At 50.0% G+C, this 27,587-nt stretch overlaps 1 protein-coding gene across 1 annotated transcript in view; it reads left to right on the plus strand.

Annotated features, from left to right (window-relative positions):
* Positions 1 to 16,673: 16,673 nt before the first annotated feature.
* C1QL2 (complement C1q like 2) overlaps positions 16,674 to 27,587 on the plus strand; it is a 28,869-nt gene continuing 17,955 nt past the window's right edge. Inside the window, exon 1 of the mRNA XM_063932230.1 lies at positions 16,674 to 17,328. Coding sequence (XP_063788300.1) covers positions 16,768 to 17,328 — 561 coding nt within the window. The 5' untranslated portion in view covers positions 16,674 to 16,767. The remainder of the gene's footprint in view (positions 17,329 to 27,587) is intronic.

Genomic DNA, 27,587 nt, shown 5'->3' on the forward strand with positions numbered 1-27,587 from the left:
ATACAGATGTTCACTTTTTCTGCACATAATGGGGCCGGTGCTGAGTCTGTTTTGCGGATGGCTCTTCTGTGCTTTTGCACTGCTTATGTTCCTATGGGACTAATTCAGACCTGATCGCAAAAGCAAAATCTTTCTCTAATGGTCACAACCATGTGCACTGCAGGGGGGGGGGGGGGCAGATGTAACATGTGCAGAAAGAGTTAGATTTGGGTGGGTTATTTTGTTTCTGTGCAGGGTAAATACTGGCTGCTTTATTTTAACACTGCAATTTAGATTTCAGTTTGAACACAGCCCACCCAAATCTAACTATCTCTGCACATGTTACATCTGCCTCCCCTGCACTGCACATGGGGGGTAATTCTGAGTTGATCGCAGCAGGAAAATTTTTTGCAGTTGGGCAAAACCATGTGCACTGCAGGGGAGGCAGATGTAACATGTGCAGAGAGAGTTAGATTTGGGTGGGTTATTTTATTTCTGTGCAGGGTAAATACTGGCTGCTTTATTTTTACACTGCAAATTAGATTGCAGATTGAACACACCCCACCCAAATCTAACTCTCTCTGCACATATTATATCTGCCTCCCTTGCAGTGCAGATGGTTTTGCCCAACTGCTAATAAAATTCCTGCTGCGATCAACTCAGAATTACCTCCATGGTTTTACACATTAGAGAAAATGTTGCTGTTGTGATCAGGTCTGAATTAGGCCCTATGTGTGATGCGCAGACATGCACGACGGGGCAGGTGCAAGTGACAGCTGATAATGATGACTGCTACTTAACTAAGGGCTTGATTCAGAGTTTTGTGCAGGTAATGTGTTCCGCGCAGATTTCTGATTATCGGGAATAAGCGACAGCTCAAGGTCCATTCGGGCCTTGCAGTGACACCCTTAGTTCCCCTCTGCCGCTGCCTGATTGACAGGTAGTGGCGTTGAGGGTGTGGGGAGGGGGCGGAGAGAAGGCTGAGGTCCTGAAAACGGAGGCGTGTCACTCCTGTTTTCTGGGAGGGGAGAGCCACGGGTCTGCATGTCACCACGTAGACTTCCTGGTCTCACAGCCCCCGCTTCCATTGTCCGGCTGCGTAAGCTGAGGCTTACTGTTGATGGCGATGTTGAATCTCAGCTTGCAGCGTTGGTCGCAGTGCTGGGATGTTAGTTACATGCAGGAGGTGTCTCTTCCACTGAGATGTCTCACGCACGTCCCTGCTAGAGTTTGGATAGAAATTCAATGCTGCTTGCATGCTGCATTGAACGCGACCACATAAGAACAACTCTGCTTACGGGGGTTATTCAGAGTTGTTAGCAAACAAAAAAAGTTAGCAATTGGGCAAAACCATGGTGCACTGCAGGTGGGGCAGATGTAACATGTGCAGAGAGAGTTAGATTTGGGTGGGGTGTGTTCAAACTGAAATCTAAATTGCAGTGTAAAAATATAGCCAGTATTTACCCTGCACAGAAACAATATAACCCACCCAAATCTCTCTCTCTCTGCACATGTTACATCTAACCCCCCCCCCCCCCCCCCCCCTGCAATGCACATGGTTTTGCAAATTGCCAACTTTCTGGGTTTGCTGAATAAGGCCCTATGGGAAATATCAGCATTTGCAGGAGTCCTTATAACCACTTTGCGCCCAGCTGTGAATCAGCCCCAATGTGCGTGCCTAGCCACAAAGAGTTAATCTGCTACTGCTCTGTATTCCGCACATTTGTTATATTCCGAACAGGCTGCAGCATGACAAACATAATAGAATCTTCAGTAATTGGGATGAGAACCTCTGTGGGATAATTCTATGGAAAGTTATTCTCTCTCCTGCCTATAAATTCAGTATTCACTCTCCAGATTCTATCTACCCAGGACGTACAGTAGTGTTCTCAGACACAAGGCCGGTCGCAGAGCTTTGTTGTGGTGATTGTTGCACACTTACCTCTCTTGTTACAGACATGCACGCACATTAGTGCGAACAGTGATAGCACGGGGGAACAGGGAATGGTGCTGGCGCTAGGCAACCTGTGATGTGGAAAATGCCACCACTTTCAGTAACTAGGTCGACAGTCATTATGTCGACCGCTATCGGTCGACAGTGACGAGGTCGACACCTGAAATAGGTCGACACTGTCATTAGGTTGACATGAGTTTTTTTTAATAATTTTTTGGGTGTCGTTTTCTTCATAAAGTGCCCGGGAACCCCAATTAGTGCGCCGTATCCCCTGGCATGGCTCGCTTTGGTCGCCATTCTTCGGGCAAGGTGCCTCGCGCCGCTACCGCCGCGCTCGGCACAGGTTACTATTCCAAATCGTAGTCCACATGGATCGTAAAGTATGAAAAAGTTCAAAAAAGAAAAAAAAAGTTGACCTTTTCATGCGTCGACCGTTGCCACGTCAACCTAGTAACCATGTCGACCAATAGTGGTCGACCTAATGAGTGTCGACCTAAAGACCGGGTACCGGGGATGTAATACTGAGCGCACAAGTGCAAGCCGGGAGTGCAGGGGAGGGATCCTCTGCATCCCTCTCCCAGTAACATTTGTGTAATGTAGCCCATAGGATGCAATGGCTTATGCCATCTGATTCCAGAGCTCAGTAAATTTGCCAATTAAGCCCCCACCATAGAAACCTATAGGGGCTGCTTTTTCGGTCGGTAATATAGGGACCACATCCGATATCTGCTGCTCCCTCCAGGTTACATCTAGGGGATACTTTCGTTTAGGAAACAGACATTTACAGGGGGTTTTGACATTAAATATGACCCCAGGGGTGAAATGACTACGGTAACGGAGCAGATGATTTTGCTGGCAGTAGGGCATTGTATTGCTTTGCTCTGGACATCGGAGGGTTACTGCAGTAGTTGTTTACAGAAGTTTGGGATATCCATTTAACTATCATGGTGTAAATGTGCCGCTGTAATACGGTCTTACCATCTCAGGTGACAACAGAAGAAAGACATTCAAATATTTTTTCAGTATTTAGAAGTTCCAACCACTTGCCTGGCGTGGTCGCATCACATGTGACTACACCAGGCTGCGCTTTCCCTGACAGGGTCACAGGATCGCATCTGATACGACCAGTCAGAAATGCCTTCCGGCCCCTCTGGTTCCTGGTTCCCTCTCCCAGTGACAGCTGTGCTGCAATCACTGCTGATCAGACGGCCCGGCGGCGTCCCCACCCTGCGGCTGCAGAGATTAGTAAATGCTGGGGAAATGTAATAGAAGCCGCTCTTACCTTGCCTATGTACACCGAGAGGCAGGAGCCGCTGGGGAAATGTAATAGAAGCTGCCCTTACCTTGCCTGTGTACACCGAGAGGCAGGAGCCGCTGGAGAAATGTAATAGAAGCCGCCCTTACCTTGCCTATGTGCACCGAGAGGCAGGAGCCGCTGGGGAAATGTAATAGAAGCCGCTCTTACCTTGCCTGTGTACACCGAGAGGCAAGAACCGCTGGGGAAATGTAATAGAAGCCGCTCTTACCTTGCCTATGTACACCGAGAGGCAGGAGCCGCTGGGGAAATGTAATAGAAGCTGCCCTTACCTTGCCTGTGTACACCGAGAGGCAGGAGCCGCTGGAGAAATGTAATAGAAGCCGCCCTTACCTTGCCTATGTGCACCGAGAGGCAGGAGCCGCTGGGGAAATGTAATAGAAGCCGCTCTTACCTTGCCTGTGTACACCGAAAGGCAAGAACCGCTGGGGAAATGTAATAGAAGCCGCTCTTACCTTGCCTGTGTACACCGAGAGGCAAGAACCGCTGGGGAAATGTAAATTTGCGATAGTCGCCATTGTTGGGCTAATATCTCAATCATAGATGTTTATTTTTTTTATTTTTTTTTCTGTTTTATAAAATTGTGTTGGATATGTTTCTCTAACGTCCTAAGTGGATGCTGGGGACTCCGTAAGGACCATGGGGATTAGCGGCTCCGCAGGAGACTGGGCACAACTACAAAGAAAGCTTTAGACTACTGGTGTGCACTGGCTCCTCCCACTATGACCCTCCTCCAGACCTCAGTTAGAATCTTGTGCCCGGCTGAGCTGGATGCACACTAGGGGCTCTCCTGAGCACCTAGAAAGAAAGTATATTTAGGTTTTTTATTTTCAGTGAGATCTGCTGGCAACAGACTCACTGCAGCGAGGGACTAAGGGGAGAAGAAGGGATCCTACCTAACAGGTGGTAGTTTGGGCTTCTTAGGCTACTGGACACCATTAGCTCCAGAGGGATCGACCGCAGGACCCGACCTTGGTGTTCGTTCCCGGAGCCGCGCCGCCGTCCCCCTTACAGAGCCAGAAGCACGAAGAAGGTCAGGAAAATCGGCGGCAGAAGACTTCAGTCTTCACCAAGGTAGCGCACAGCACTGCAGCTGTGCGCCATTGCTCCTCATGTACACCTCATACTTCGGTCACTGATGGGTGCAGGGCGCTGGGGGGGGGCGCCCTGAGGGCAATAGATAACACCTTGGCTGGCAAAATATGCATCATATATAGTCCCAGGGGCTATATAGATGCAAAATTACCCCTGCCAGTATAACAGAAAAAGCGGGAGAAAGTCCGCCCGAAAAGGGGGCGGGGCTTCTACCTAAGCACACTGGCGCCATTTTCCCCTCACAGTTCCGCTGGAAGGAAGCTCCCTGGCTCTCCCCTGCAGTCTGAGAAAACTACAGAAGGGTAAAAAAGAGAGGGGGGGCACTAAATTTAGGCGCAGTATAGATATATATATATGTAATATATATAAAAAAAGCAGCTATAGGGAAAACACTTATTGATAGTGGGATCCCAGTGTTATATAGCGCTCTGGTGTGTGCTGGCATACTCTCTCTCTGTCTCTCCAAAGGGCTTTGTGGGGTCCTGTCCTCTGTCAGAGCATTCCCTGTGTGTTTGCGGTGTGTCGGTATGGCTGTTTCGACATGTTTGATGAGGAGGCTTATGTGGAGGCGGAGCAGATGCCTGTAAATGTGATGTCACCCCCTGCGGGGTCGACACCTGAGTGGATGGTGCTGTGGAAGGAATTACGTGATAGTGTCGACTCCTTACATAAAAGGTTTGACGACATACCTAATGTGGGACAGCCGGCTTCTCAGCCTGTGCCTGCCCAGGCGTCTCAAAAACCATCAGGGGCTCTAAAACGCCCGCTACCTCAGATGGTTGACACAGATGTCGACACGGATACTGACTCCAGTGTCGATGACGATGAGACTAATGTAACTTCCAGTAGGGCCACACGTTACATGATTGAGGCAATGAAAAATGTGTTACACATTTCTGATGTTACCCCCGATACCACAAAAAAGGGTATAATGTTTGGAGAGAAAAAACTACCAGTAGCTTTTCCTCCATCTGAAGAGTTAAATGAAGTGTGTGAAGAAGCGTGGGCTTCCCCTGATAAAAAGATGGTAATTTCTAAGAGGTTACTAATGGCGTACCCTTTCCCGCCAGAGGATAGGTCACGCTGGGAAACATCCCCTAGGGTGGATAAGGCGCTCACACGCTTGTCGAAGAAGGTGGCACTACCGTCTCCGGATACGGCCGCCCTAAAGGAATCTGCTGATAGAAAGCAGGAGGCTATCCTGAAATCTATATATACACACACAGGTGTGATACTGAGACCGGCTATAGCTTCAGCCTGGATGTGCAGCGCTGCTGCTGCGTGGTCAGATTCCCTGTCAGAAAATATAGATACCCTAGATAGGGACACTATTTTGCTGAACGTAGAGCATATAAAAGACGCACTTTTATACATGAGGGATGCACAGAGGGATATTTGCCGGCTGGCATCCAAAATTAGTGCAATGTCCATTTCTGCCAGGAGAGGGTTATGGACTCGGCAGTGGACAGGTGATGCAGATTCCAAACGACACATGGAAGTTCTGCCTTATAAGGGTGAGGAATTGTTCGGGGATGGTCTCTCGGACCTCGTTTCCACAGCAACAGCTGGGAAGTCTAAATTTTTGCCCCATGTTCCCTCACAACCAAAGAAAGCACCGTATTATCAGGTACAGTCCTTTCGGCCCAATAGGGGCAAGCAGGTTAAAGGCCCAATAGGGGCTCGCTCACGGGTGGATCCCTGGATCCTTCAAATAGTATGTCAGGGGTACAAACTGGAATTCGAGACGTCTCCCCCCCGCCGTTTCCTCAAATCTGCCTTGCCAACCACTCCCTCAGGCAGGGAGGCAGTGTTACAGGCAATTCAAAAGCTGTATTCACAACAAGTGATAGTAAAGGTGCCCCTACTTCAACAAGGAAGGGGTTACTATTCCACAATGTTTGTGGTACCGAAACCGGACGGTTCGGTGAGACCCATTTTAAATTTGAAATCCTTGAACACATATATAAAAAAATTCAAGTTCAAGATGGAATCGCTCAGGGCGGTTATTGCGAGCCTGGACGAGGGAGATTACATGGTATCGCTGGACATCAAGGATGCTTACCTACATGTCCCCATTTACCATCCTCACCAGGAGTACCTCAGGTTTGTGGTACAAGATTGTCATTACCAATTCCAGACGTTGCCGTTCGGTCTCTCCACGGCTCCGAGGGTCTTGACCAAGGTAATGGCGGAAATGATGATACTCCTTCGAAGGAAGGGAGTTTTAATTATCCCGTACTTGGACGATCTCCTGATAAAGGCGAGGTCCAGAGAACAGTTATTGGTAGGGGTAGCACTATCTCGGGAAGTGCTGCAACAGCACGGCTGGATTCTAAACATTCCAAAGTCACAGCTGGTCCCTACGACACGCCTGCTGTTCCTAGGGATGGTTCTGGACACAGAACAGAGAAAAGTGTTTCTCCCGGAGGAGAAGGCCAAGGAGCTGTCATCTCTAGTCAGAGGCCTCCTAAAACCAAAACAGGTGTCGGTGCATCACTGCACGCGGATCCTGGGAAAAATGGTAGCTTCCTACGAAGCGATTCCATTTGGCAGGTTTCATGCAAGAACCTTTCAGTGGGACCTGTTGGACAAGTGGTCCGGATCACATCTTCAGATGCATCGTCTGATAACCCTGTCTCCAAGGACAAGGGTGTCTCTGCTGTGGTGGCTGCAGAGTGCTCATCTTCAAGAGGGCCGCAGATTCGGCATACAGGACTGGGTCCTGGTGACCACGGATGCCAGCCTTCGAGGCTGGGGAGCAGTCACACAGGGAAGAAACTTCCAAGGACTATGGACAAGTCAGGAGACTTCCCTGCACATAAATATTCTAGAACTAAGGGCCATTTACAATGCCCTAAGTCAGGCAAAACCCCTGCTTCAAAACCAGCCGGTACTGATCCAGTCAGACAACATCACGGCAGTCGCCCATGTAAATCGACAGGGCGGCACGAGAAGCAGGACGGCGATGGCAGAAGCCACAAGGATTCTCCGATGGGCGGAAAATCACGTGTTAGCACTGTCAGCAGTGTTCATTCCGGGAGTGGACAACTGGGAAGCAGACTTCCTCAGCAGGCACGACCTCCACCCGGGAGAGTGGGGACTTCATCCAGAAGTCTTTCAAATGATTGTAAACCAGTGGGAAAAACCACAGGTGGACATGATGGCGTCCCGCCTAAACAAAAAGCTAGAAAAATATTGCGTCAAGAGACCCGCAGGCGATAGCTGTGGACGCTCTGGTAACACCGTGGGTGTACCGATCGGTTTATGTGTTCCCTCCTCTTCCTCTCATACCAAAGGTACTGAGGATAATAAGGAGAAGAGGATTAAGAACTATACTCATTGTTCCGGATTGGCCAAGAAGAGCGTGGTATCCGGAACTTCAAGAAATGATGTCAGAGGACCCATTGGCTCTACCGCTCAGACAGGACCTGCTGCAGCAGGGGCCCTGTCTGTTCCAAGACTTACCGCGGCTGCGTTTGACGGCATGACGGTTGAACACCGGATCCTGAATGAAAAGGGCATTCCGGAGGAAGTCATTCCTACGCTGATAAAAGCTAGGAAAGAAGTAACCGCGAACCATTATCACCGCATATGACGAAAATATGTTGCGTGGTGTGAGGCCAGGAAGGCCCCAACGGAAGAATTTCAGCTGGGCCGGTTCCTGCACTTCCTACAGTCAGGGGTGACTATGGGCCTTAAATTGGTTTCCATTAAGGTCCAGATTTCGGCTCTGTCGATTTTCTTCCAGAGAGAATTGGCTTCACTACCTGAAGTTCAGACTTTTGTTAAGGGAGTGCTGCATATTCATCCCCCTTTTGTGCCTCCAGTGGCACCTTGGGATTTCAACGTGGTGTTGGATTTCCTAAAGTCACATTGGTTTGAGCCACTGAAAACCGTGGATTTAAAATATCTCACGTGGAAAGTGGTCATGTTGTTGGCCTTGGCTTCGGCCAGGCGTGTTTCAGAATTGGCGGCTTTGTCATGTAAAAGCCCTTATCTGATTTTCCATATGGATAGGGCAGAATTGAGGACTCGTCCCCAGTTTCTCCCCAAAGTGGTATCAGCTTTTCATCTGAACCAACCTATCGTGGTGCCTGTGGCTACAAATGACTTGGAGGCTTCCAAGTTGTTGGATGTAGTCAGGGCCCTAAAAATTTATGTTTCCAGGACAGCTGGAGTCAGGAAGACTGACTCGCTCTTTATCCTGTATGCTCCCAACAAGTTGGGTGCACCTGCTTCTAAGCAGACTATTGCTCGCTGGATCTGTAGTACGATTCAGCTTGCACATTCTGCGGCTGGACTGCCGCGTCCTAAATCAGTAAAAGCCCATTCCACGAGGAAAGTGGGCTCTTCTTGGGCGGCTGCCCGAGGGGTCTCGGCTCTTCAACTTTGCCGAGCTGCTACTTGGTCAGGGGCAAACACGTTTGCTAAATTCTACAAATTTGATACCCTGGCTGAGGAGGACCTTGAGTTCTCTCATTCGGTGCTGCAGAGTCATCCGCACTCTCCCGCCCGTTTGGGAGCTTTGGTATAATCCCCATGGTCCTTACGGAGTCCCCAGCATCCACTTAGGACGTTAGAGAAAATAAGAATTTACTCACCGGTAATTCTATTTCTCATAGTCCGTAGTGGATGCTGGGCGCCCATCCCAAGTGCGGATTGTCTGCAATACTTGTATATAGTTATTGCTTAACTAAAGGGTTATTGTTGAGCTATCTGTTGAGAGGCTCAGTTGTTATCATGCTGTTAACTGGGTATTGTATCACGAGTTATACGGTGTGATTGATGTGGCTGGTATGAGTCTTACCCGGGATTCAAAATCCTTCCTAATTGTGTCAGCTCTTCCGGGCACAGTATCCTAACTGAGGTCTGGAGGAGGGTCTTAGTGGGAGGAGCCAGTGCACACCAGTAGTCTAAAGCTTTCTTTGTAGTTGTGCCCAGTCTCCTGCGGAGCCGCTAATCCCCATGGTCCTTACGGAGTCCCCAGCATCCACTACGGACTATGAGAAATAGAATTACCGGTGAGTAAATTCTTATTTTTGAATAGATGTTCTTAACCCAATGGTTTCACAAACTTTTTAAAAACACGGCGCCCTGGAGTATCAGAATTTTTATCACAGAACCAAAAGTTTCTTATTGAGAAATTTAGAAATAAAGTAAATTGTGTTTATATGTCATCCTTAGGTTCTATTGTGTGATGTATCACAGGATTTGCTTCTGTTTGTTCATATAGTTTGAGAACCACTGTGTTAATCTAATTCAATCATAAAACCCCCCCCCAACAATTTCTGAGCATTTTTAAAAAAAAATATTAACCAGTATGGTGGTCAAAACATTTTTTTACTTTTATTCTATTGGTGGTTATTATTATTATTATTATTATTATTTTAAACAAGTGGAACTGAAAGGCCAAATCTGAGCTTTTATTTTCTTTATGTATTGCACTCACCCAAAGAGTCAGTAAGTTACTCCTTATCTCTCTGGGTCCTGGGGACAATTAGTGCATAAATTGTATTGATTAGTGACTTTGGGGCCATTTATCAAACAATGGGGGTAATTCCAAGTTGATCGCAGCAGGATTTTTTTTAGCAGTTGGGCAAAACCATGTGCACTGCAGGGGTGTGGGGGGGGGCAGATATAACATGTGCAGAGAGAGTTAGATTTGGGTAGGTTATTTTATTTCTGTGCAGGGTAAATACTGGCTGCTTTATTTTTACAATGCAAATTAGATTGCAGATTGAACACACCCCACCCAAATCTAACTCTCTCTGCACATGTTAAATCTGCCTCCCCTGCAGTGCACATGGTTTTGCCCAACTGCTAACAAAAATCCTGCTGCGATCAACTTGGAATTACCCCCAATATTTGTGGCTATGGGACTAATTACAAGTTGATCGCAGCAGGAAATTTTTTAGCAGTTGGGCATAACCATGTGCACTGCAGGTGTGGCAGATATAACATGTGCAGAGAGAGTTAGATTTGGGTGGGTTATTTTATTTCTGTGCAGGGTAAATACTGTCTGCTTTATTTTTACACTGCAAATTAAATTGCAGATTGCACACACCACACCCAAATCTAACTCTCTCTGCACATGTTATATCTGCCTCCCCTGCAGTGCACATGGTTTTGCCCAACTGCTAAAAAATTTCCTGCTGCGATCAACTGGGAATTACCCCCAATATCCCTAAAACCCCATATTTTGGGTGCTAGCCACAAATATTATGCATCCCTGCAATGTAAGAAGGAGGGATTGTATCATCCCCGATACCTGCTGCGATCCCTCCATTGCAGCCTGCAGCCGCATTCCCCATAGGGTTGGGGGATGCAATAATGTGAGATGTATCAATATCGGAAATGCTTTGGTAGCCCATTGTAGCCCGTTGTAGCCTATTTAGCCATTGTAGCCCATGGGTTACATTTCACGGGATGTAGTTCAGGCAGGGTTCCCCTAGAACCTGGCCCCTGTGCATGCTGGTCATAGTGACCGCTCGTGCGCAGAGACCTGGACGCCACATTTGGCACATAGCAGGGACGGGCACCTTTCTGAGCCCCTTTCGGAGCCCCTGTCCCTGCCTGTGCCAGGTGATAAATGCACCCGATGTGATCGCATTATGCAATGCAATCTGGGCGCAATATTAGCGCCCAAGATTACTTTGCAAATGCAATCATTGGTAAATGGGCCCCTTTGTATTACTGAGATAAGTAACACTGGGGCCCATTTATCATTATATATTTGCGGCTTAATCCCTGAAAAACGGGTGTTGATATTAAGGACCCCCTGAATGTATGACAGAGGGACTGCAGCGGATGCAGCAGCTGTGATCCCACCATTCCCACCAGCAGTTGAGTCCCCCATAGGTTTGTATAGGGGACGCAATGCTGTCCGATTTATCAGTTTCTGGAATGCTCCTGGAGAATGGCTTCCGTGGTTACCGCGATCTTCACATAGCGGTAGCTTGTTATAGCCTTCCAGAGGGTTCTCATGGAACTCTACCCTGGAACCCTCTGCCGGAAATGGCCGCTGTGCCGGTGTGGTCAGTGGGACCACACATGCGCAGAAGCCCCGACAAGTACTTACAGCACATTACAGGGACGGACTCCTTTCTGAGCCCCTATCCCTGCGGGCAAGGTTGGACTGGCCCACAGGGATACCAGGGAAACCACCGGTAGGCCCCACTGCCTGAGGGCCCACTCCTTCCTCTAGGGATCAGGTTCCAGACTGTGCACTTGTATTATACATGGTAGATATGTTGCATTAGACTGCACTAAACTATTGTGTATTTCAAGCCTCTGTGGATGCTGGCCACACCCCCTTTGTAGGCTGGCCACACCCCTAAGTATGGGCCCCTATAACTGCATTCCCCCGGTGGGCCCTTCATGTCCCAGTCCGACACTGGGGTGCATGTTAATACATTCATCTGAAGTAGTTGCATATTGCAATGCAATGATCCTGGGCGCTAATATGTCGCCCAGATCGCATTAAATATACAATTAATGATAATTAGGCCGCCTAGGCTACCCACACTGCACCGAGGGCATCTTCTGAGCACGTGCGTTCTGGACAGAGTGCCCGCCGCGCATTCTGCGCTCACAAAGTGAACTCCGTGTTCATTTCCAGTGGAGCGGTGATGGATAGTGCTGCGCATGCAATAGAAGGGGGTGAAGGTGGGGGGGGGGGGGTGGATCATAGCGTAGACAGTAACTAGGTCGACACCTGAAATTGGTCAATATGGTCAATATGTGGACATGAACAAGGTCGATGTGAGTTTTTAAAGTCTTTTTGGTGTTGTTTTCTTGGTAAAGTAACCGGGAACCCCAGTTAGTGCACCGTGTCCCCGCGCATGGCTTTCTTCCATGCAGTCTGGGCACGAGCACTGGGAATCGCATTGCAGTATGAGATGTTACACCGAACATCCGCAGGGACAGGGGCTCCGGTTTATTCAGAGTGGTTTGCGGGACTCATGCACATGCGCAGCGGCCATTGCTGGGGAACGTTCCTGACGGTTACTTTTGCGATCTGTAGCCCATACGCTACAACGGGCTAAGGCCAGCTACAGGTGAGGTTACCTGCAAAGGGGCGAGGCTTGGGAACGCTTCTCATTCCGGAGTCTGGTAAATCTGGCAGCATCGCATTCCCCTTAGAAACCTATGGGGGCTGTGGCTGCTGTCGGGAGTGGAGGGTCCCTCTGTGATAGTTGGGGGGTATTATTAAATATCTGCGGTCACCCCACTCTGAAAATGGGTGTTTGCGGGGAATAAGCCACAAATATTTAATGATAAATGGGCCCCATAGCTCCAGGTTTAAGTGACGCTGTCGCCTTGCCCTGTGCTGGGCGCCCCCCACCGCATGTGATATTAGTGATCGCAGATTATGCTAAGATTGCAAAACCTGCAAGCAGCTCTGAATGACCCCCAATGTCTCCTACATGTGCAACGGGAGCTGCAAGCGACGAGAGCTGCAAGCGATGGGTGGTCTTCAGTATGTCGGCGGTGAACCCGCAGGGACACAAGAGGGGAAAACAGGAATCTGGGATTTCTCTGCAACTTAATCTATATAGAGACATGGAAATGAGCGGAGAGAAGCGTTCCTGTTATACACACACCCTCAGATCATCACCCCATTTACTGAATTCACATTTCAGACTGACTGCTGAGATTTACTGACAAATAGGGCATCTGCGATTTACTGACACACAGGACACCTGAGTTTTACTGACACACAGGGCACCTGAGTTTTACTGACACAGGACACCTGAGTTTTACTGACACAAAGGGCACCTGAGTTTTACTGACACACAGGGCACCTGAGAGTTACTGACACACAGGACACCTGAGAGTTACTGACACACAGGACACCTGAGATTTACTGACACACAGGGCATCTGAGATTTGCTGACACACAGGGCACCTGAGATTTACTGACACACAGAACACCTGAGAGTTACTGACATACAAGATTCCTGAGATGACACAAGGACACCTGAGAGTTACTGACACACAGGGCACCTGAGTTTTACTGACACACAGGACACCTGAGTTTTACTGACACACAGGACACCTGAGAGTTACTGACACACAGGGCACCTGAGATTTACTGACACACAGGGCACCTGAGATTTACTGACACACAGGACACCTGAGAGTTACTGACACACAGGACACCTGAGATTTACTGACACACAGGGCACCTGAGATTTACTGACACACAGGGCACCTGAGATTTACTGACACACAGAACACCTGAGAGTTACTGACATACAAGATACCTGAGATGACACAAGGACACCTGAGAGTTACTGACACAAAGGGCACCTGAGTTTTACTGACACACAGGACACCTGAGTTTTACTGACACACAGGACACCTGAGTTTTACTGACATACAGGACACCCGAGTTTTACTGACACACAGGGCACCTGAGTTTTACTGACACACAGGGCACCTGAGATATACTGACACACAGGACACCTGAGAGTTACTGACACACAGGACACCTGAGATTTACTGACACACAGGACACCTGAGATATACTGACACACAGGGCACCTGAGATTTACTGACACACAGGGCACCTGAGATATACTGACACACAGGTCACCTGAGATTTACTGACACACAGGGCACCTGAGATTTACTGACACACAGGACACCTGAGATTTACTGACACACAGGGCACCTGAGATTTACTGACACACAGGGCACCTGAGATATACTGACACACAGGACACCTGAGATTCACTGACACACAGGACACCTGAGAGTTACTGACACACAGGACACCTGAGATTTACTGACACACAGGACACCTGAGAGTTACTGACACACAGGACACCTGAGATTTACTGACACACAGGGCACCTGAGATTTACTGACACACAGAACACCTGAGAGTTACTGACACACAGGGCACCTGAGATTTACTGACACACAGGGCACCTGAGATTTACTGACACAAATGGCACCTGAGTTTTACTGACACACAGGGCACCTGAGATTTACTGACACACAGGGCACCTGAGTTTTACTGACAAACAGAGCACCTGAGATTTACTGACACACAGGGCACCTGAGATATACTGACACACAGGGCACCTGAGATTTACTGACACACAGGGCACCTGAGATTTACTGACACACAGGGCACCTGAGATATACTGACACACAGGACACCTGAGAGTTACTGACACACAGGGCACCTGAGAGTTACTGACACACAGGGCACCTGAGATTTACTGACACACAGGACACCTGAGAGTTACTGACACACAGGACACCTGAGAGTTACTGACACACAGGACACCTGAGAGTTACTGACACACAGGGCACCTGAGAGTTACTGACACACAGGGCACCTGAGAGTTACTGACACACAGGGCACCTGAGAGTTACTGACACACAGGGCACCTGAGAGTTACTGACACACAGGGCACCTGAGAGTTACTGACACACAGGGCACCTGAGAGTTACTGACACACAGGGCACCTGAGAGTTACTGACACACAGGGCATCTGAGAGTTACTGACATACAAGATACCTGAGATGACACAAGGACACCTGAGATTTATTGGTATCTGGGTGACGGTGAATAGTCTACACAGCATATGGTCGGCATGAGGTTTTTTTTTTTTAAAACAACTTTTTCATACGTTACCACCTACATGGACTGTGATTGGGAACAGTAACCTGTGCGGAGCGCAGCGAGGCATCTTGCCTAAAGCACGGTGAGCGAACGTGGTACACTAAGGGGGGTTCCATGTGCTGGAAGGAAAAATGTGTTACAAAAAAATCCCATGTCGGCCTTTTCAGGTGTCGACCATATCCATGTCAACCTTTGGACACTGTTGACCTTTTGACCATGTTGAAGTGTGCATGTTGACCATTTAGTGTCTACCTTTTGACTGTTGACCTATTATACCATAACCAGATTTACTAACACACAAAACACCTGAGATTTACTGACACATAGGACACCTGAGATTCACCGACACACAGGACAGAGGAAAACTATTGAAATATTGGACACCTGACAATTACTGACACACAAGCCACCTGAGATTTACTGACAAATAGGACAACTGTCATTTAGTAACCACCAGGATACCTAAGGTTTGTTGACACACAAATCACCTGAGATTTACTGACACCAAAGATATTTGAGATTTACTGACAAATGGGACACATGAGTTACTGACGCACAGTACACCTGAGATTTACTCACAAATAGTACATCTGAGTGTTACTGACACATGGGACACCAGAGAGTTACTGACACATGGGACACCAGAGAGTTTCTGACACATGGGACACCTGAGAGTTTCTGACACATGGGACACCTGAGAGTTACTGACACATGGGACACCAGAGAGTTACTGACACACAGTACACCTGAGATTTACTCACAAATAGTACATCTGAGCTTTACTGACACATGGGACACCTGAGAGTTACTGACACATGGGACACCTGAGAGTTACTGACACGTGGGACACCAGAGAGTTACTGACACGTGGGACACCAGAGAGTTTCTGACACATGGGACACCTGAGAGTTACTGACACATGGGACACCTGAGAGTTACTGACACATGGGACACCTGAGAGTTACTGACACATGGGACACCTGAGAGTTACTGACACATGGGACACCAGAGAGTTACTGACACACAGTACACCTGAGATTTACTCACAAATAGTACATCTGAGCGTTACTGACACGTGGGACACCTGAGAGTTACTGACACGTGGGACACCAGAGAGTTACTGACACATGGGACACCAGAGAGTTACTGACACGTGGGACACCTGAGAGTTACTCACAAATAGTACATCTGAGAGTTACAGACACGTGGAACACCAGAATTTACTGACACATGGGACACCTGAGAGTTACTAACATGCTGGACAGTGAGAGTTACTGACACATGGGTCACCTGATAGTGACTGGCACACGTAGTGCAGGTGCAGTGTGATGGATCTGTGCATTATGTGTATATGTGCAGTGTAGGATGGGGGGGTATACACAATGTTGCTCTTCCCCCGGCAGTGCAGTATAATATATAGTATAATATAGTATAATAATATTCTGCTTGTATATACAGTATATATGAAGTAGATGGGAGGGGGGTGTCTGCCGGAGTGCAGCAGTATACAGTATATACAGTGATAATATATGATGCTGGGGTCCGGAGTAGGGGTTCCCCCTGGGTGGGGGAGTAGGGGTTCCCCCCGGGTGGGTCCGGGATCCCCCCCTCCTCCTCTCTGACAATCCCCCCTCCGCCCCCCGGTGGCCGCTCCCCCCGCCCCTCCTCCCTGTCACTCTGTCCCCGGCTCGGTGAGAGCAGATCGCAGTCTCGCTGCATCCTCCGTCTCCGGATCTCACCCTGGTGCCCCGCAGGCGGGTGTGGCTGGTGGCCCTGGGGGTCGCCATGCTCCTGGTCCTGGTCATTGTGATCCCGCTGCTGGCGCTGCCGCCCCCGGGCCAGGGCCACTATGAGATGCTGGGGACCTGCAGGATGATCTGTGACCCGTACACCGGACACCCCCCAAACACCCCGGGAGAGGCTCTGCAGGACCTCAGCGGGGCCCCTCCGCCCTTCATCCAGGGGCCAAAGGGTGAGCCGGGCAGGCCGGGGAAGCCAGGGGCCCGGGGCCCCCCAGGAGAGCCGGGACCCCCAGGAGCCAGGGGCCCGCCAGGAGAGAGGGGTGAGCCCGGCAGAGCGGGGGGTTCGGGAGGCTCCGTGTCCGGCACCGCCTCAGCCGCGCTCCCCGGACCCCGCATCGCCTTCTATGTCGGGCTGAAGAGCCCCCACGAGGGCTACGAGCTGTTGAAGTTCGACGACGTGGTGACCAACCTGGGCAACCACTACGACCCCAGCACCGGCAAGTTCACCTGCCAGGTGCCCGGCATCTACTACTTCACCTACCACATCCTCATGCGGGGCGGCGACGGCACCAGCATGTGGGCGGACCTCTGCAAGAACGGCCAGGTGAGACCAGGGGGAGGGGCTGGGGGACACAGGTGAGACCCGGGGGAGGCAGGTGAGACCAGGGGGAGGGGCTGGGGAAGGCAGGTGAGACCGGGGGAGGGGCTGGGGGAGGCAGGTGAGACCCGGGGAGGGAGCTGGCAGAGGCAGGTGAGACCAGGGGGAGAGGGCTGGGGAAGACAGGTGAGACTGGGGGGAGGGAGCTGGGGAGACAGGTGAGAGCAGGGGGAGGGCCTGGGGAGACAGACCCGGGGGAGGGGCTGGGGGAGACAGGTGAGACCCAGGGGGGGGGGGGGGGGTGCTGCCCGGGGGAGGGGCTGGGGGAGACAGGTGAGACCCAGGGGAGGGGCTGGGGGAGGCAGGTGAGACCATGGGGAGGGAGCTCGGGGAGACAGGTGAGACCACGGTGAGGGGCTGTGGAGGCAAGTGAGACCCGGGGGAGGCAGGTGAGACCCGGGGGAGGAGGCTGTGGGAGACAGGTGAGACCCGAGGGAGGGGCTGGGGGAGACCCGGGGGTGGTGCTGGGGGTGACAGACCCGGGGGAGGGGCAGGGGGAGGTAGGTGAGACCCGGGGGAGGGGTTGGGGGAGACAGGTGAGACCCGGGGGTGGTGCTGGGGCTGACAGACCCGAGGGAGGGGCTGGGGGAGGCAGGTGAGAGCTGGGGGAGGCAGGTGAGACCCGGGGGAGGGGCTGGGGGAGGCAGGGGAGACCAGGGGGAGGGGGCTGGGGAGACAGACCCAGGGGAGGGGCTGGGGGAGGCAGGTGAGAGCTGGTGGAGGGGCTAAAGGAGGCAGGTGAGACCCAGGGGAGGGGCTGGGGGAGGCAGGTGAGACCCGGGGAAGGGGCTGGGGGAGGCAGGTGAGACACGGGGGAGGGGCTGGGGGAGGCAGGTGAGACCAGGGGGAGGGAGCTGGGGGAGGCAGGTGAGACCCGGGGGAGGGGCTGGGGGAGGCAGGTGAGATCTGGGGGAGAGGGTTGGGGGAGGCAGGTGAGACCCGGGGGAGGGGCTGGGGGAGACAGGTGAGACCCGGGGGAGGGGCTGGGGAGGCAGGTGAGACCTGGTGGAGGGGCAGGGGGAGGCAGGTGAGACCAGGGGGAGGGGCTGGGGAGACAAGTGAGGGCTGGGGGAGACAGACTCGGAGGAGGGGCTGGGGGAGGCAGGTGAGACCCGGGGGAGGGGCTGGGGGAGACAGACCCGGGGGTGGGGCTGGGGGAGACAGGTGAGACCCCGGGGGAGGGGGCTAGGGGAGACAGGTGAGACCCGGGGGAGGGGCTGGGGGAGGCAGACCCGGGGCAAGGGCTGGGGGAGACTGATGAGACGTTGAGGAAGGGGCTGGAGGAGACAGGTGAGACCAGGGGGAAGAGCTGGGAGAGACACGTGAGACCCCTGGGGAGGGAGCTGGGAGAGACAGGTGAGACCTCGGGGGAGGGGGAGACAGGTGAGATTCGGGGGAGGGAGATGGGAGAGACAGGTGAGACCTGGGGTAGGGCGCTGTGGAGACAGATGAGCTCAGAGGCCGGGACAGTAGGGGGAGGAAGACCAGGGGACATGTGAGTCCCGCGGGACAGGACAGCAGGTGGAGTGGAGACCAGGTGACAGTTTAAACCCGAGGGTGAGGGGATGATCGGGGACAGCCAGACTAGTGGGGCGGGGGTGGAGAGGTGAGAAATGGCTACAGGTGAGGGATGAGACCGGGTCGGGGTGACCTTGGGATAGATGAAGGGGACAGACGAGACTGGGGTATCTGGGGTGGGGGTAGAATGAGACCGGGGTATCTGGGGAGGGGGTAGAATGAGACCGGGGTATCTGGGGAGGGGGTAGAATGAGACCGGGGTATCTGGGGATGGGGTAGAATGAGACCGGGGTATCTGGGGATGGGGTAGAATGAGACCGGGGTATCTGGAGAGGGGGTAGAATGAGACCGGGGTATCTGGGGAGGGGGTAGAATGAGACTAGTGATGGGGATGACTGACAGGTGATATTGGGGGACGGGGTAAGGGAGGAAGAGCGTAGGGGGGGTGATATATAACTGAGATTAGGGTAACCGGGTGAGAATGACAGATGAGAAGCAGTGCACCTGTCAGATTATTGTCGGAAAGGGGTGACTGGGCAGACGGGTGAGAGTTACAGGTGATAGGGGGGGCTGATGGTGGCACCCGGAGGACGGAGGAGGGTGACAGGGGAGTCCGGGGGACAGAGGAGGGTGAGGGGTGCGCCCGGGGAATGAAGGCGGGTGAGCTGAGGGATATAGGAGGATGGGGTGAGACTGGAGGCGGTGTAGGGGTGACGGGTGTGCCCGGGTGAGAGAGGAGGGTGACAGGAGTAAAAGGTGATGTGCGAGACCGTGAATAATCAGGTAGGTGACCGCCGGGTGGCTGGAAGGAGTTTAGGGCACCACCTCTGAGTAACATGTGAGACCGGGGTGATGACAGCGGGTGTGGCGGGTGAGGCGGGTGACTGGGGTTAATGGCCGGTGTGCAGGAATTGCCGGGTGCCTCGGGTCATCTGGGGCGTCGGGGTAACTATGAGGGCAGGGACTCAGCCGCTTGTTGTCTTCAGGGGTTACAGCGGGTAACACGAGGAGGACACCCGGGCGTCTGGCTGATGTCAACATTATCCAGCACATGATCTGGCACGCACAGGAGGTAGCGTTGCTGCCTGTGTCTAGTGATGACTTGTTCCATGTCAGCATTATCCACCCTGACATTATCCGGCATCTCTGAGCTGTGGGTGCTGCTGAGCATAAGCTGGGTTACGCTGCAGAGAGTATTGCAGGTCTGAGTGTTATTCCGGATAATACCTGGGGGCTGTGAGATCAGTATTGGGGGTCCAAGCTTACTGACTCCTATATTTCTAGTAAGTGGAAATTATTACAAACCCCCCTTTCCCCAGAGATTTTACTCTATTGGCGATATGTCAAATTTTGAACAATGTAAATAATTTTTATTTATTTTTTATTTATGGACAGTTTCTTACATAGCGCAGCAAGTTCCCTCGTGCTTTACCTTATATCTATTTATAATATTATTTATACCCTATATAATAAGAGTACTGTGTATGTAGATGGAATGACAGCATAAGGCACATTGCACATTGCACATTGCACAGGGCTGTTGGTCTGTAATTACATCTATATTCCCTCCATCATCCATTGTAGATATGTCACTGACATCTGGTGATGGTCACATTGTACACACAACACAGGTAGGTCGTATTTAAAGGGCGCAATGAGATCCAAAGATCAGCCAGTAGAGACAGGAGGCGTCACCTCGCTTCCATAGAATAGCCTCATCCAGGATAAGATTTATGTCCCAACTTAGATGCTCTGAAGGGTTAACATGTAAATGTGGGTCTGGGACTCCAGGTCGACAACAAAAAGGTTGACACACCTTAGGTCGCCGCCAATTGGTCGACACACCGTAGGTCGGCATGTACAAAAGGTCGACATGGGCAAAAGGTCGACAGGAACAAGCTCGACATGGAAAAAGGTCGACATGAGTTTTTTAATGTTTTTTTGGTGTCGTTTTCTTCGTAGAGTGACCGGGAACCCCAATTAGTGCACCGCATCCCCTCGCATGGCTCGCTTCGCTCGCCATGCTTCGGGCATGGTGCCTTCGCTCCGCTCCGCTTCGCTCGGCACAGATTACCGTTCCAATCGTAGTCCACGTGGATCGTTAAGTATGAAAAGGTTCCAAAAAAGAAAAAAATTGTGAAAAACTCATGTCGACCTTTTTCCATGTTGAAACTTTTGCTCTATATTATAAATTTATATGATATGGCTGACGAAAATAACAGACTCCTATTGAATTAAAAATATTTAATAATATATGAATAATCACAAATCATAAAACAAGACCGGTCTTAGTAGTTTAAACATCTAAGATGACAAGTATATATACTTTCCAATAAAAGGAGGTGGACTTAAGCATATTCTGTGCACAGAGGTGTAAAAACTAGCTCTATAGCTAAATGACTTGATTTACAAAGTCAAAAAAATAGATCAAGTGTAGCTGCTGGTAGAACCCGTATAATAGATGTTTCCAATAGACAGTCACTTTGTATCAATGGCCCTCATTCCGAGTTGTTCGCTCGGTATTTTTCATCGCATCGCAATGAAAATCCGCTTAGTACGCATGCGCAATATTCGCACTGCGACTGCGCCAAGTAATTTAACAATGAAGATAGTATTTTTACTCACGGCTTTTTCGTCGCTCCGGCGATCGTAATGTGATTGACAGGAAATGGGTGTTACTGGGCGGAAACACGGCGTTTTATGGGCGTGTGGTTGAAAACGCTACCGTTTCCGGAAAAAACGCAGGAGTGGCTGGAGAAACGGAGGAGTGTCTGGGCGAACGCTGGGTGTGTTTGTGACGTCAAACCAGGAACGACAAGCACTGAACTGATCGCACAGGCAGAGTAAGGTTGAAGTTACTCAGAAACTGCTCAGTAGTTTGTAATCGCAATATTGCGAATACATCGGTCGCAATTTTAAGAAGCAAAGGTACACTCCCAGTAGGCGTAGGCTTAGCGTGTGTAACTCTGCTAAATTCGCCTTGCGACCGATCAACTCGGAATGAGGGCCAAAGTTCCTTTGAATGTAATAATCCAACATAGGTAAGTAAAATGAATGAGAGCCGTTTTCAACCGGAATCTTACGTGAGGTGTGAGCAAGTAGTATCAGCAGGAGTACATCCCGACGTCCACCACACTGGCTTCTAGCTGCGGGGAAAACGGCACCTGCACTGGCGCCTGCTACAACCTGTCCTGCTCGGTCTGAATGCTCCACAGGTCTCCACCTCTACATGCCGTTTGCGGGCACCGGTGAGCGGCTCCTCTCCACTCCTTTGAGGAAGCCCCTGTGGGAGGAGCGAAACGCGTCAGAAGCTGAACTGTTGGACCCCAGCTGGAGTTAGACCCGTAGTACATACCGGCCGCAGCATTCATCTGCTGGTTGTTTATTCTTGAGTGGAGAGGAGCCGCTCACCGGTGCCCGCAAACGGCACGTAGAGGTGGAGACCTGTGGAGCATTCAGACCGAGCAGGACAGGTTGTAGCAGGCGCCAGTGCAGGTGCCGTTTTCCCCGCAGCTAGAAGCCAGTGTGGTGGACGTCGGGATGTACTCCTGCTGATACTACTTGCTCACACCTCACGTAAGATTCCGGTTGAAAACGGCTCTCATTCATTTTACTTACCTATGTTGGATTATTACATTCAAAGGAACTTTGATACAAAGTGACTGTCTATTGGAAACATCTATTATACGGGTTCTACCAGCAGCTACACTTGATCTATTTTTTTCACTTTGTAAATCAAGTCATTTAGCTATAGAGCTAGTTTTTACACCTCTGTGCACAGAATATGCTTAAGTCCACCTCCTTTTATTGGAAAGTATATATACTTGTCATCTTAGATGTTTAAACTACTAAGACCGGTCTTGTTTTATGATTTGTGATTATTCATATATTATTAAACATTTTTAATTCAATAGGAGTCTGTTATTTTCGTCAGCCATATCATATAAATTTATAATATAGCGCAAAAGTTTCTAACAATTGGAGTTTTGTGGTTAATTGCACTTGGGTGGCCCAGTGCAATTTGATTGACCTGCTAACCCCAGGTCATTAACTCTTTGCAGCTGATTGTTATTATATCCAAAAGGGTTTTTTATAGCATTTGATATTAGCGCCTGATAAAAAAAGTCTTTTTCCATGTTGACCTTGTTTCTGTCGACCTTTTGTCCATGTCGACCTTTTGTCCATGTTGGCCTAAGGTGTGTCGACCAATTGGCGTCGACCTAAGGTGTGTCGACCTTTTTGTTGTCGACCTGGAGTCCGGATACTGTAAATGTATGTGGTATCCACACTGTCTCACAGTTATATAAATCCTGAGAGAAAGCCTCAAACCTCCATGTCTTCCTTTTTCTTTTACACCTGAACAAGTGCCACCCTGGTGCCTCACTCACTGATGGTGGGAGCAGGGGAATGGCACAGAGAGAGAGAGAGAGCAGACCAGTGCTGCTGAGATCCTTAAATAAAATGCCAATGTCACTTCACACTGTGCACTCAAAGTTCCAGATCCTCAGCTTACCCACCCGGGGGACCAGTGCCATCTACCAGCTACTAGTCCCCCTGGTCAGGGGCGGATTTAGGGGTGAGGGCACCGCTAGGAACAACAGTAACGGATGCCCACTGTCTCCCTAATTTTATTATTTTCATTGATTTGGGTATAAACTCTAATTTATTGAAAGCCAATTTAATAGAATAATGAAAAACTCCACTGTGACAATTTTTTTTAATTTTTAAGTTTGTATACATATTTACTAAGTAGGGCAGCTTACAGGGGCAGTATTTGCATGTCCTACCCATTTAACCCCCGTTTAAGATGGCATATGGTACAGTGCAGTGGAAATATTTTGCAGTTACTGGTACTTTTTGGGCTGACAGTACCAACACAAGCATCCAAGCGCCCCCCTTCCCCCAACAAGTGCCGCCCTTAGCCCAGTGGCAAATTCCCCGTTAGGTACGTGCCTAGAGGTGGCACTTGTTTTGGGGCAGCACTTGGATGCTTGTGTTGGTAACAATGGGCACTCAGCACCCACGGGTGATATGCCAATAGCACTTTGTAACTGGCATTATATAATACATACACTGTACCTAAGGCAGATACATTAGTGCCAGCTGGTAAGTCACAGTAAACAATGGGCACTCAGCACCCACGGGTGATATGCCAGTGGAATCACAATGTACAGTACGATCCTGATTCCAGTTGCACGCAGCTCTGCAGAAATTCCATACACTGGACGTAAATGGAAGTGTAGTGCGATTATCCGCGCATATTGTAAGTCACGCGGATCTCTTCATCTGCACCAACCTGTGCCCTCCACTGTCTAGGGCAGCTGTCATCACTATTATTGGCACTCACACCTTCCCTATGTTAGTGCTAGGTGTAAGAGATACAGCTGAAGTAGGCGCCCCTTGGCATGCACACGAATATGATGTACCAATGACGTCACACCTGTGATATGGTTATATTATATGCGTATGCCCAGCTGCCACCCAGTCTCGCCCACATGATGGATGGAGAGAAAGGACCAATATGTATCCAACTCAAAAATAGCTCAGACATGCGCAAAGATGCGCAGTCTACGACAAAATCGCTAGATGCAGCTGCATTGTGCCTTGCTTGAAGGGCGGTGTGGTTATTTGACAGTTATCATGTTGTAATTCATCATATCTACACGGATGACATACAGTATCAATATGGTAGAAAGTCAACCTAACGTCACTGGGGGCCCAGACGGTAGCAGCAGGTCCAGCACTGCTTCGGGTTTCCGGCACACCCCTACCCCAAGTACTATCTCCCCTGCCCCCAACTTAACTCTATCTCTCCTTGGGGCATCTAACCAAGAATGCAGACATTTCTCATGGCAACATTTCAGATGTTAATACAGGTTGAGTATCCCTTATCCAAAATGCTTGGGACCAGAGGTATTTTGGATATCGGATTTTTCTGTATTTTGGAATAATTCCATACCATAATGGGATATCATGGTGATGGGACCTAAGTCTAAGCACAGAATGCATTTGTGTTTCATATACACCTTGGAGGTCATTCCGAGTTGTTCGCTCGCAAGGCGATTTTAGCAGAGTTGCTCACGCTAAGCCGCCGCCTACTGGGAGTGAATCTTAGCATCTGAAAATTGCGAACGACGTATTCGCAATTTTGCGATTACAAACTTCTTAGCAGTTTCAGAGTAGCTTCAGACTTACTCGGCATCTGCGATCAGTTCAGTGCTTGTCGTTCCTGGTTTGACGTCACAAACACACCCAGCGTTCGCCCAGACACTCCCCCGTTTCTCCAGCCACTCCTGCGTTTTTTCCGGAAACGGTAGCGTTTTTTCCCACACGCCCATAAAACGGCCTGTTTCCGCCCAGAAACACCCATTTCCTGTCAATCCCACTACGATCGCCTGAGCGAAGAAAAATCCGTGAGTAAAAATCCTAACTTCATAGCAAATTTACTTGGCGCAGTCGCAGTGCGGACATTGCGCATGCGCACTAAGCGGAAAATCGCTGCGATGCGATGAAATTTACCGAGCGAACAACTCGGAATGAGGGCCATTATACACACTGCCTGAAGGTCATTTTAGCCAATATTTTTAATTATTTTTAATAACTTTGTGCTTTAAACAAAGTGTGTGTACATTCACACAATTCATTTATGTTTCATATACACCTTATACACACAGCCTGAAGGTCATTTAATACAATTCTTTTAATAACTTTGTGTATTAAGCAAAGTTTGTGTACATTGAGCCATTAGAAAACAAAGGTTTCACTATCTCACTCTCACTCAAAAAATTCCGTATTTCAGAATATTCTGTATTTTGGAATATTTGGATATGGGATACTCAACCTGTATTCTGAGGATGTCAAAATTGTGTTAGAAACATAGGGGGTCATTCCGAGTTGTTCACTCGTTGCCGATTTTCGCTATGTTGCGATTTGTTGCAAACTGCGCATGCGCAAGGCACGCAGGGCGCATGTGCTTAGTTATTTAACTAAAAACGTAGCAGATTTGCTGTGGATTTTGCGGCGCTTTTCAGTCGCTCTGCTGATCGGTAAATGGTTGACAGGAAAGGGGCGTTTCTAGGTGGTAACTCAGCATTTTCCCAGCGTTTGCAAAAAAACGCAGGCGTGTCAGGGAAAAATGCAGGATTGTCTGGAGAAACGGGGGAGTGGCTGGCCAAACGCTGGGTGTGTTTGTGACGTCAAACCAGGAACTAAACGGACTGAACTAATCGCAATCTGTGAGTAGGTCTGGAGCTACTCAGAAACTGCAAAGAATTATTTATTAGCAGTTCTGCTAATCTTTCGTTGGCAATTCTGCTAAGCTAAGATACACTCCCAGAGGGCGACGGCCTAGCGTGTGCAATGCTGCTAAACGCAGCTAGCGAGCGAACAACTCGGAATGAGGGCCATAGAAACATAAAATGTGACTGCAGATAAGAACCCCTCGGCCCATCTAGTCTGTCCATTTATTACCGTATTTTTACCTCAAACCTCATTTGATCCTTATTTCCTTGTAAGGATATGTTTATGTCTATCCCATGCATGTTTACATTGCTCTACAGTCTTAGCTTCTACCACCTCTGATGGGAGGCTATTCCACTTGTCTACTACCCTTTCTGTGAAGTAATTTTTCCTCAAATTTCCCCTGAACCTACCCCCCTCCAGTCTCAGTGCATGTCCTCGTGTCCTATTGCTTCTCTTCATTTGGAGAATGTTTCCCTCCTGGACTTTGGTAAGACCCTTGATATATGTGAAAGTTTCTATCATGTCCCCCCTTTCCCTTCTCTGCTCCACACTATACATACTGAGATTTCTTAGTCTTTCTGGGTATGTTTTGTGATGTAGGCCATGCACCATTTTAGTTGCCCTTCTTTGTACAGTCTCTAATGCAGGGGTGGGGAACCTCCGTCCCGCCGGCCGTACGTGGCCCGCAAAGCCGTTTGTTCCGGCCCACCTACTTGTGTTGGCGAGACACGCCGCCGCTCAGTCCGGCGGCAGCGTGTCTCAGCTGTCAGGGCAGGGAGGAGAGCACAGCTACATATCCGGCGGCAGTGGCGGGTAAGATCTCAAACCAGCCGCCGGTTCGTGAGCCAATCAGAGCTCGCAGACCGGAAGCCAATCAGCAGCCGCCGCTGCCGGTTTGCGAGCTCTGATTGGCTCACAAACCGGCGGCTGGTTTGAGATCCTACATGCTGCCGCTGCTGCCCTGACCCCCTGACAGCTGAAACACACCGCCGGACGGAGAAGCAGCAGCGGTGAGCAGCACAGTCTGTTGGGGGTGGGGTGGGGGGGGCAATATGGGGGCATTTGTTTACCTTGCACTGTTGGGGCATTTGTATACCTGGTACTGTGGGGGCATTTCTGGATCTGGCACTGTGGAGGCATTTGTATACCTGGCACTGTGGGGGCATTTGTGGATCTGGCACTGTGGGGGCATTTGTATACCTGGCACTGTGGGGGCATTTATGGATCTGGCATTTGTATACCTGGCACTGTTGGGGCATTTGTATACCTGGCACTGTAGGGGCATTTGTATACCTGGCACTGTGGGGGCATTTGTATACCTGGCACTGTGGGGGCATTTGTGGATCTGGCACTGTGGGGGGCATTTGTGGATCTGGCACTGCGGGGGGCATTTGTGGATCTGGCACTGTGGGGGCATTTGTATATCTGGCACTGTGGGGGCACTT

The sequence above is a fragment of the Pseudophryne corroboree genome, chromosome 7 (assembly GCF_028390025.1).
Source record: "Pseudophryne corroboree isolate aPseCor3 chromosome 7, aPseCor3.hap2, whole genome shotgun sequence".
Lineage (NCBI taxonomy): Eukaryota > Metazoa > Chordata > Amphibia > Anura > Myobatrachidae > Pseudophryne > Pseudophryne corroboree.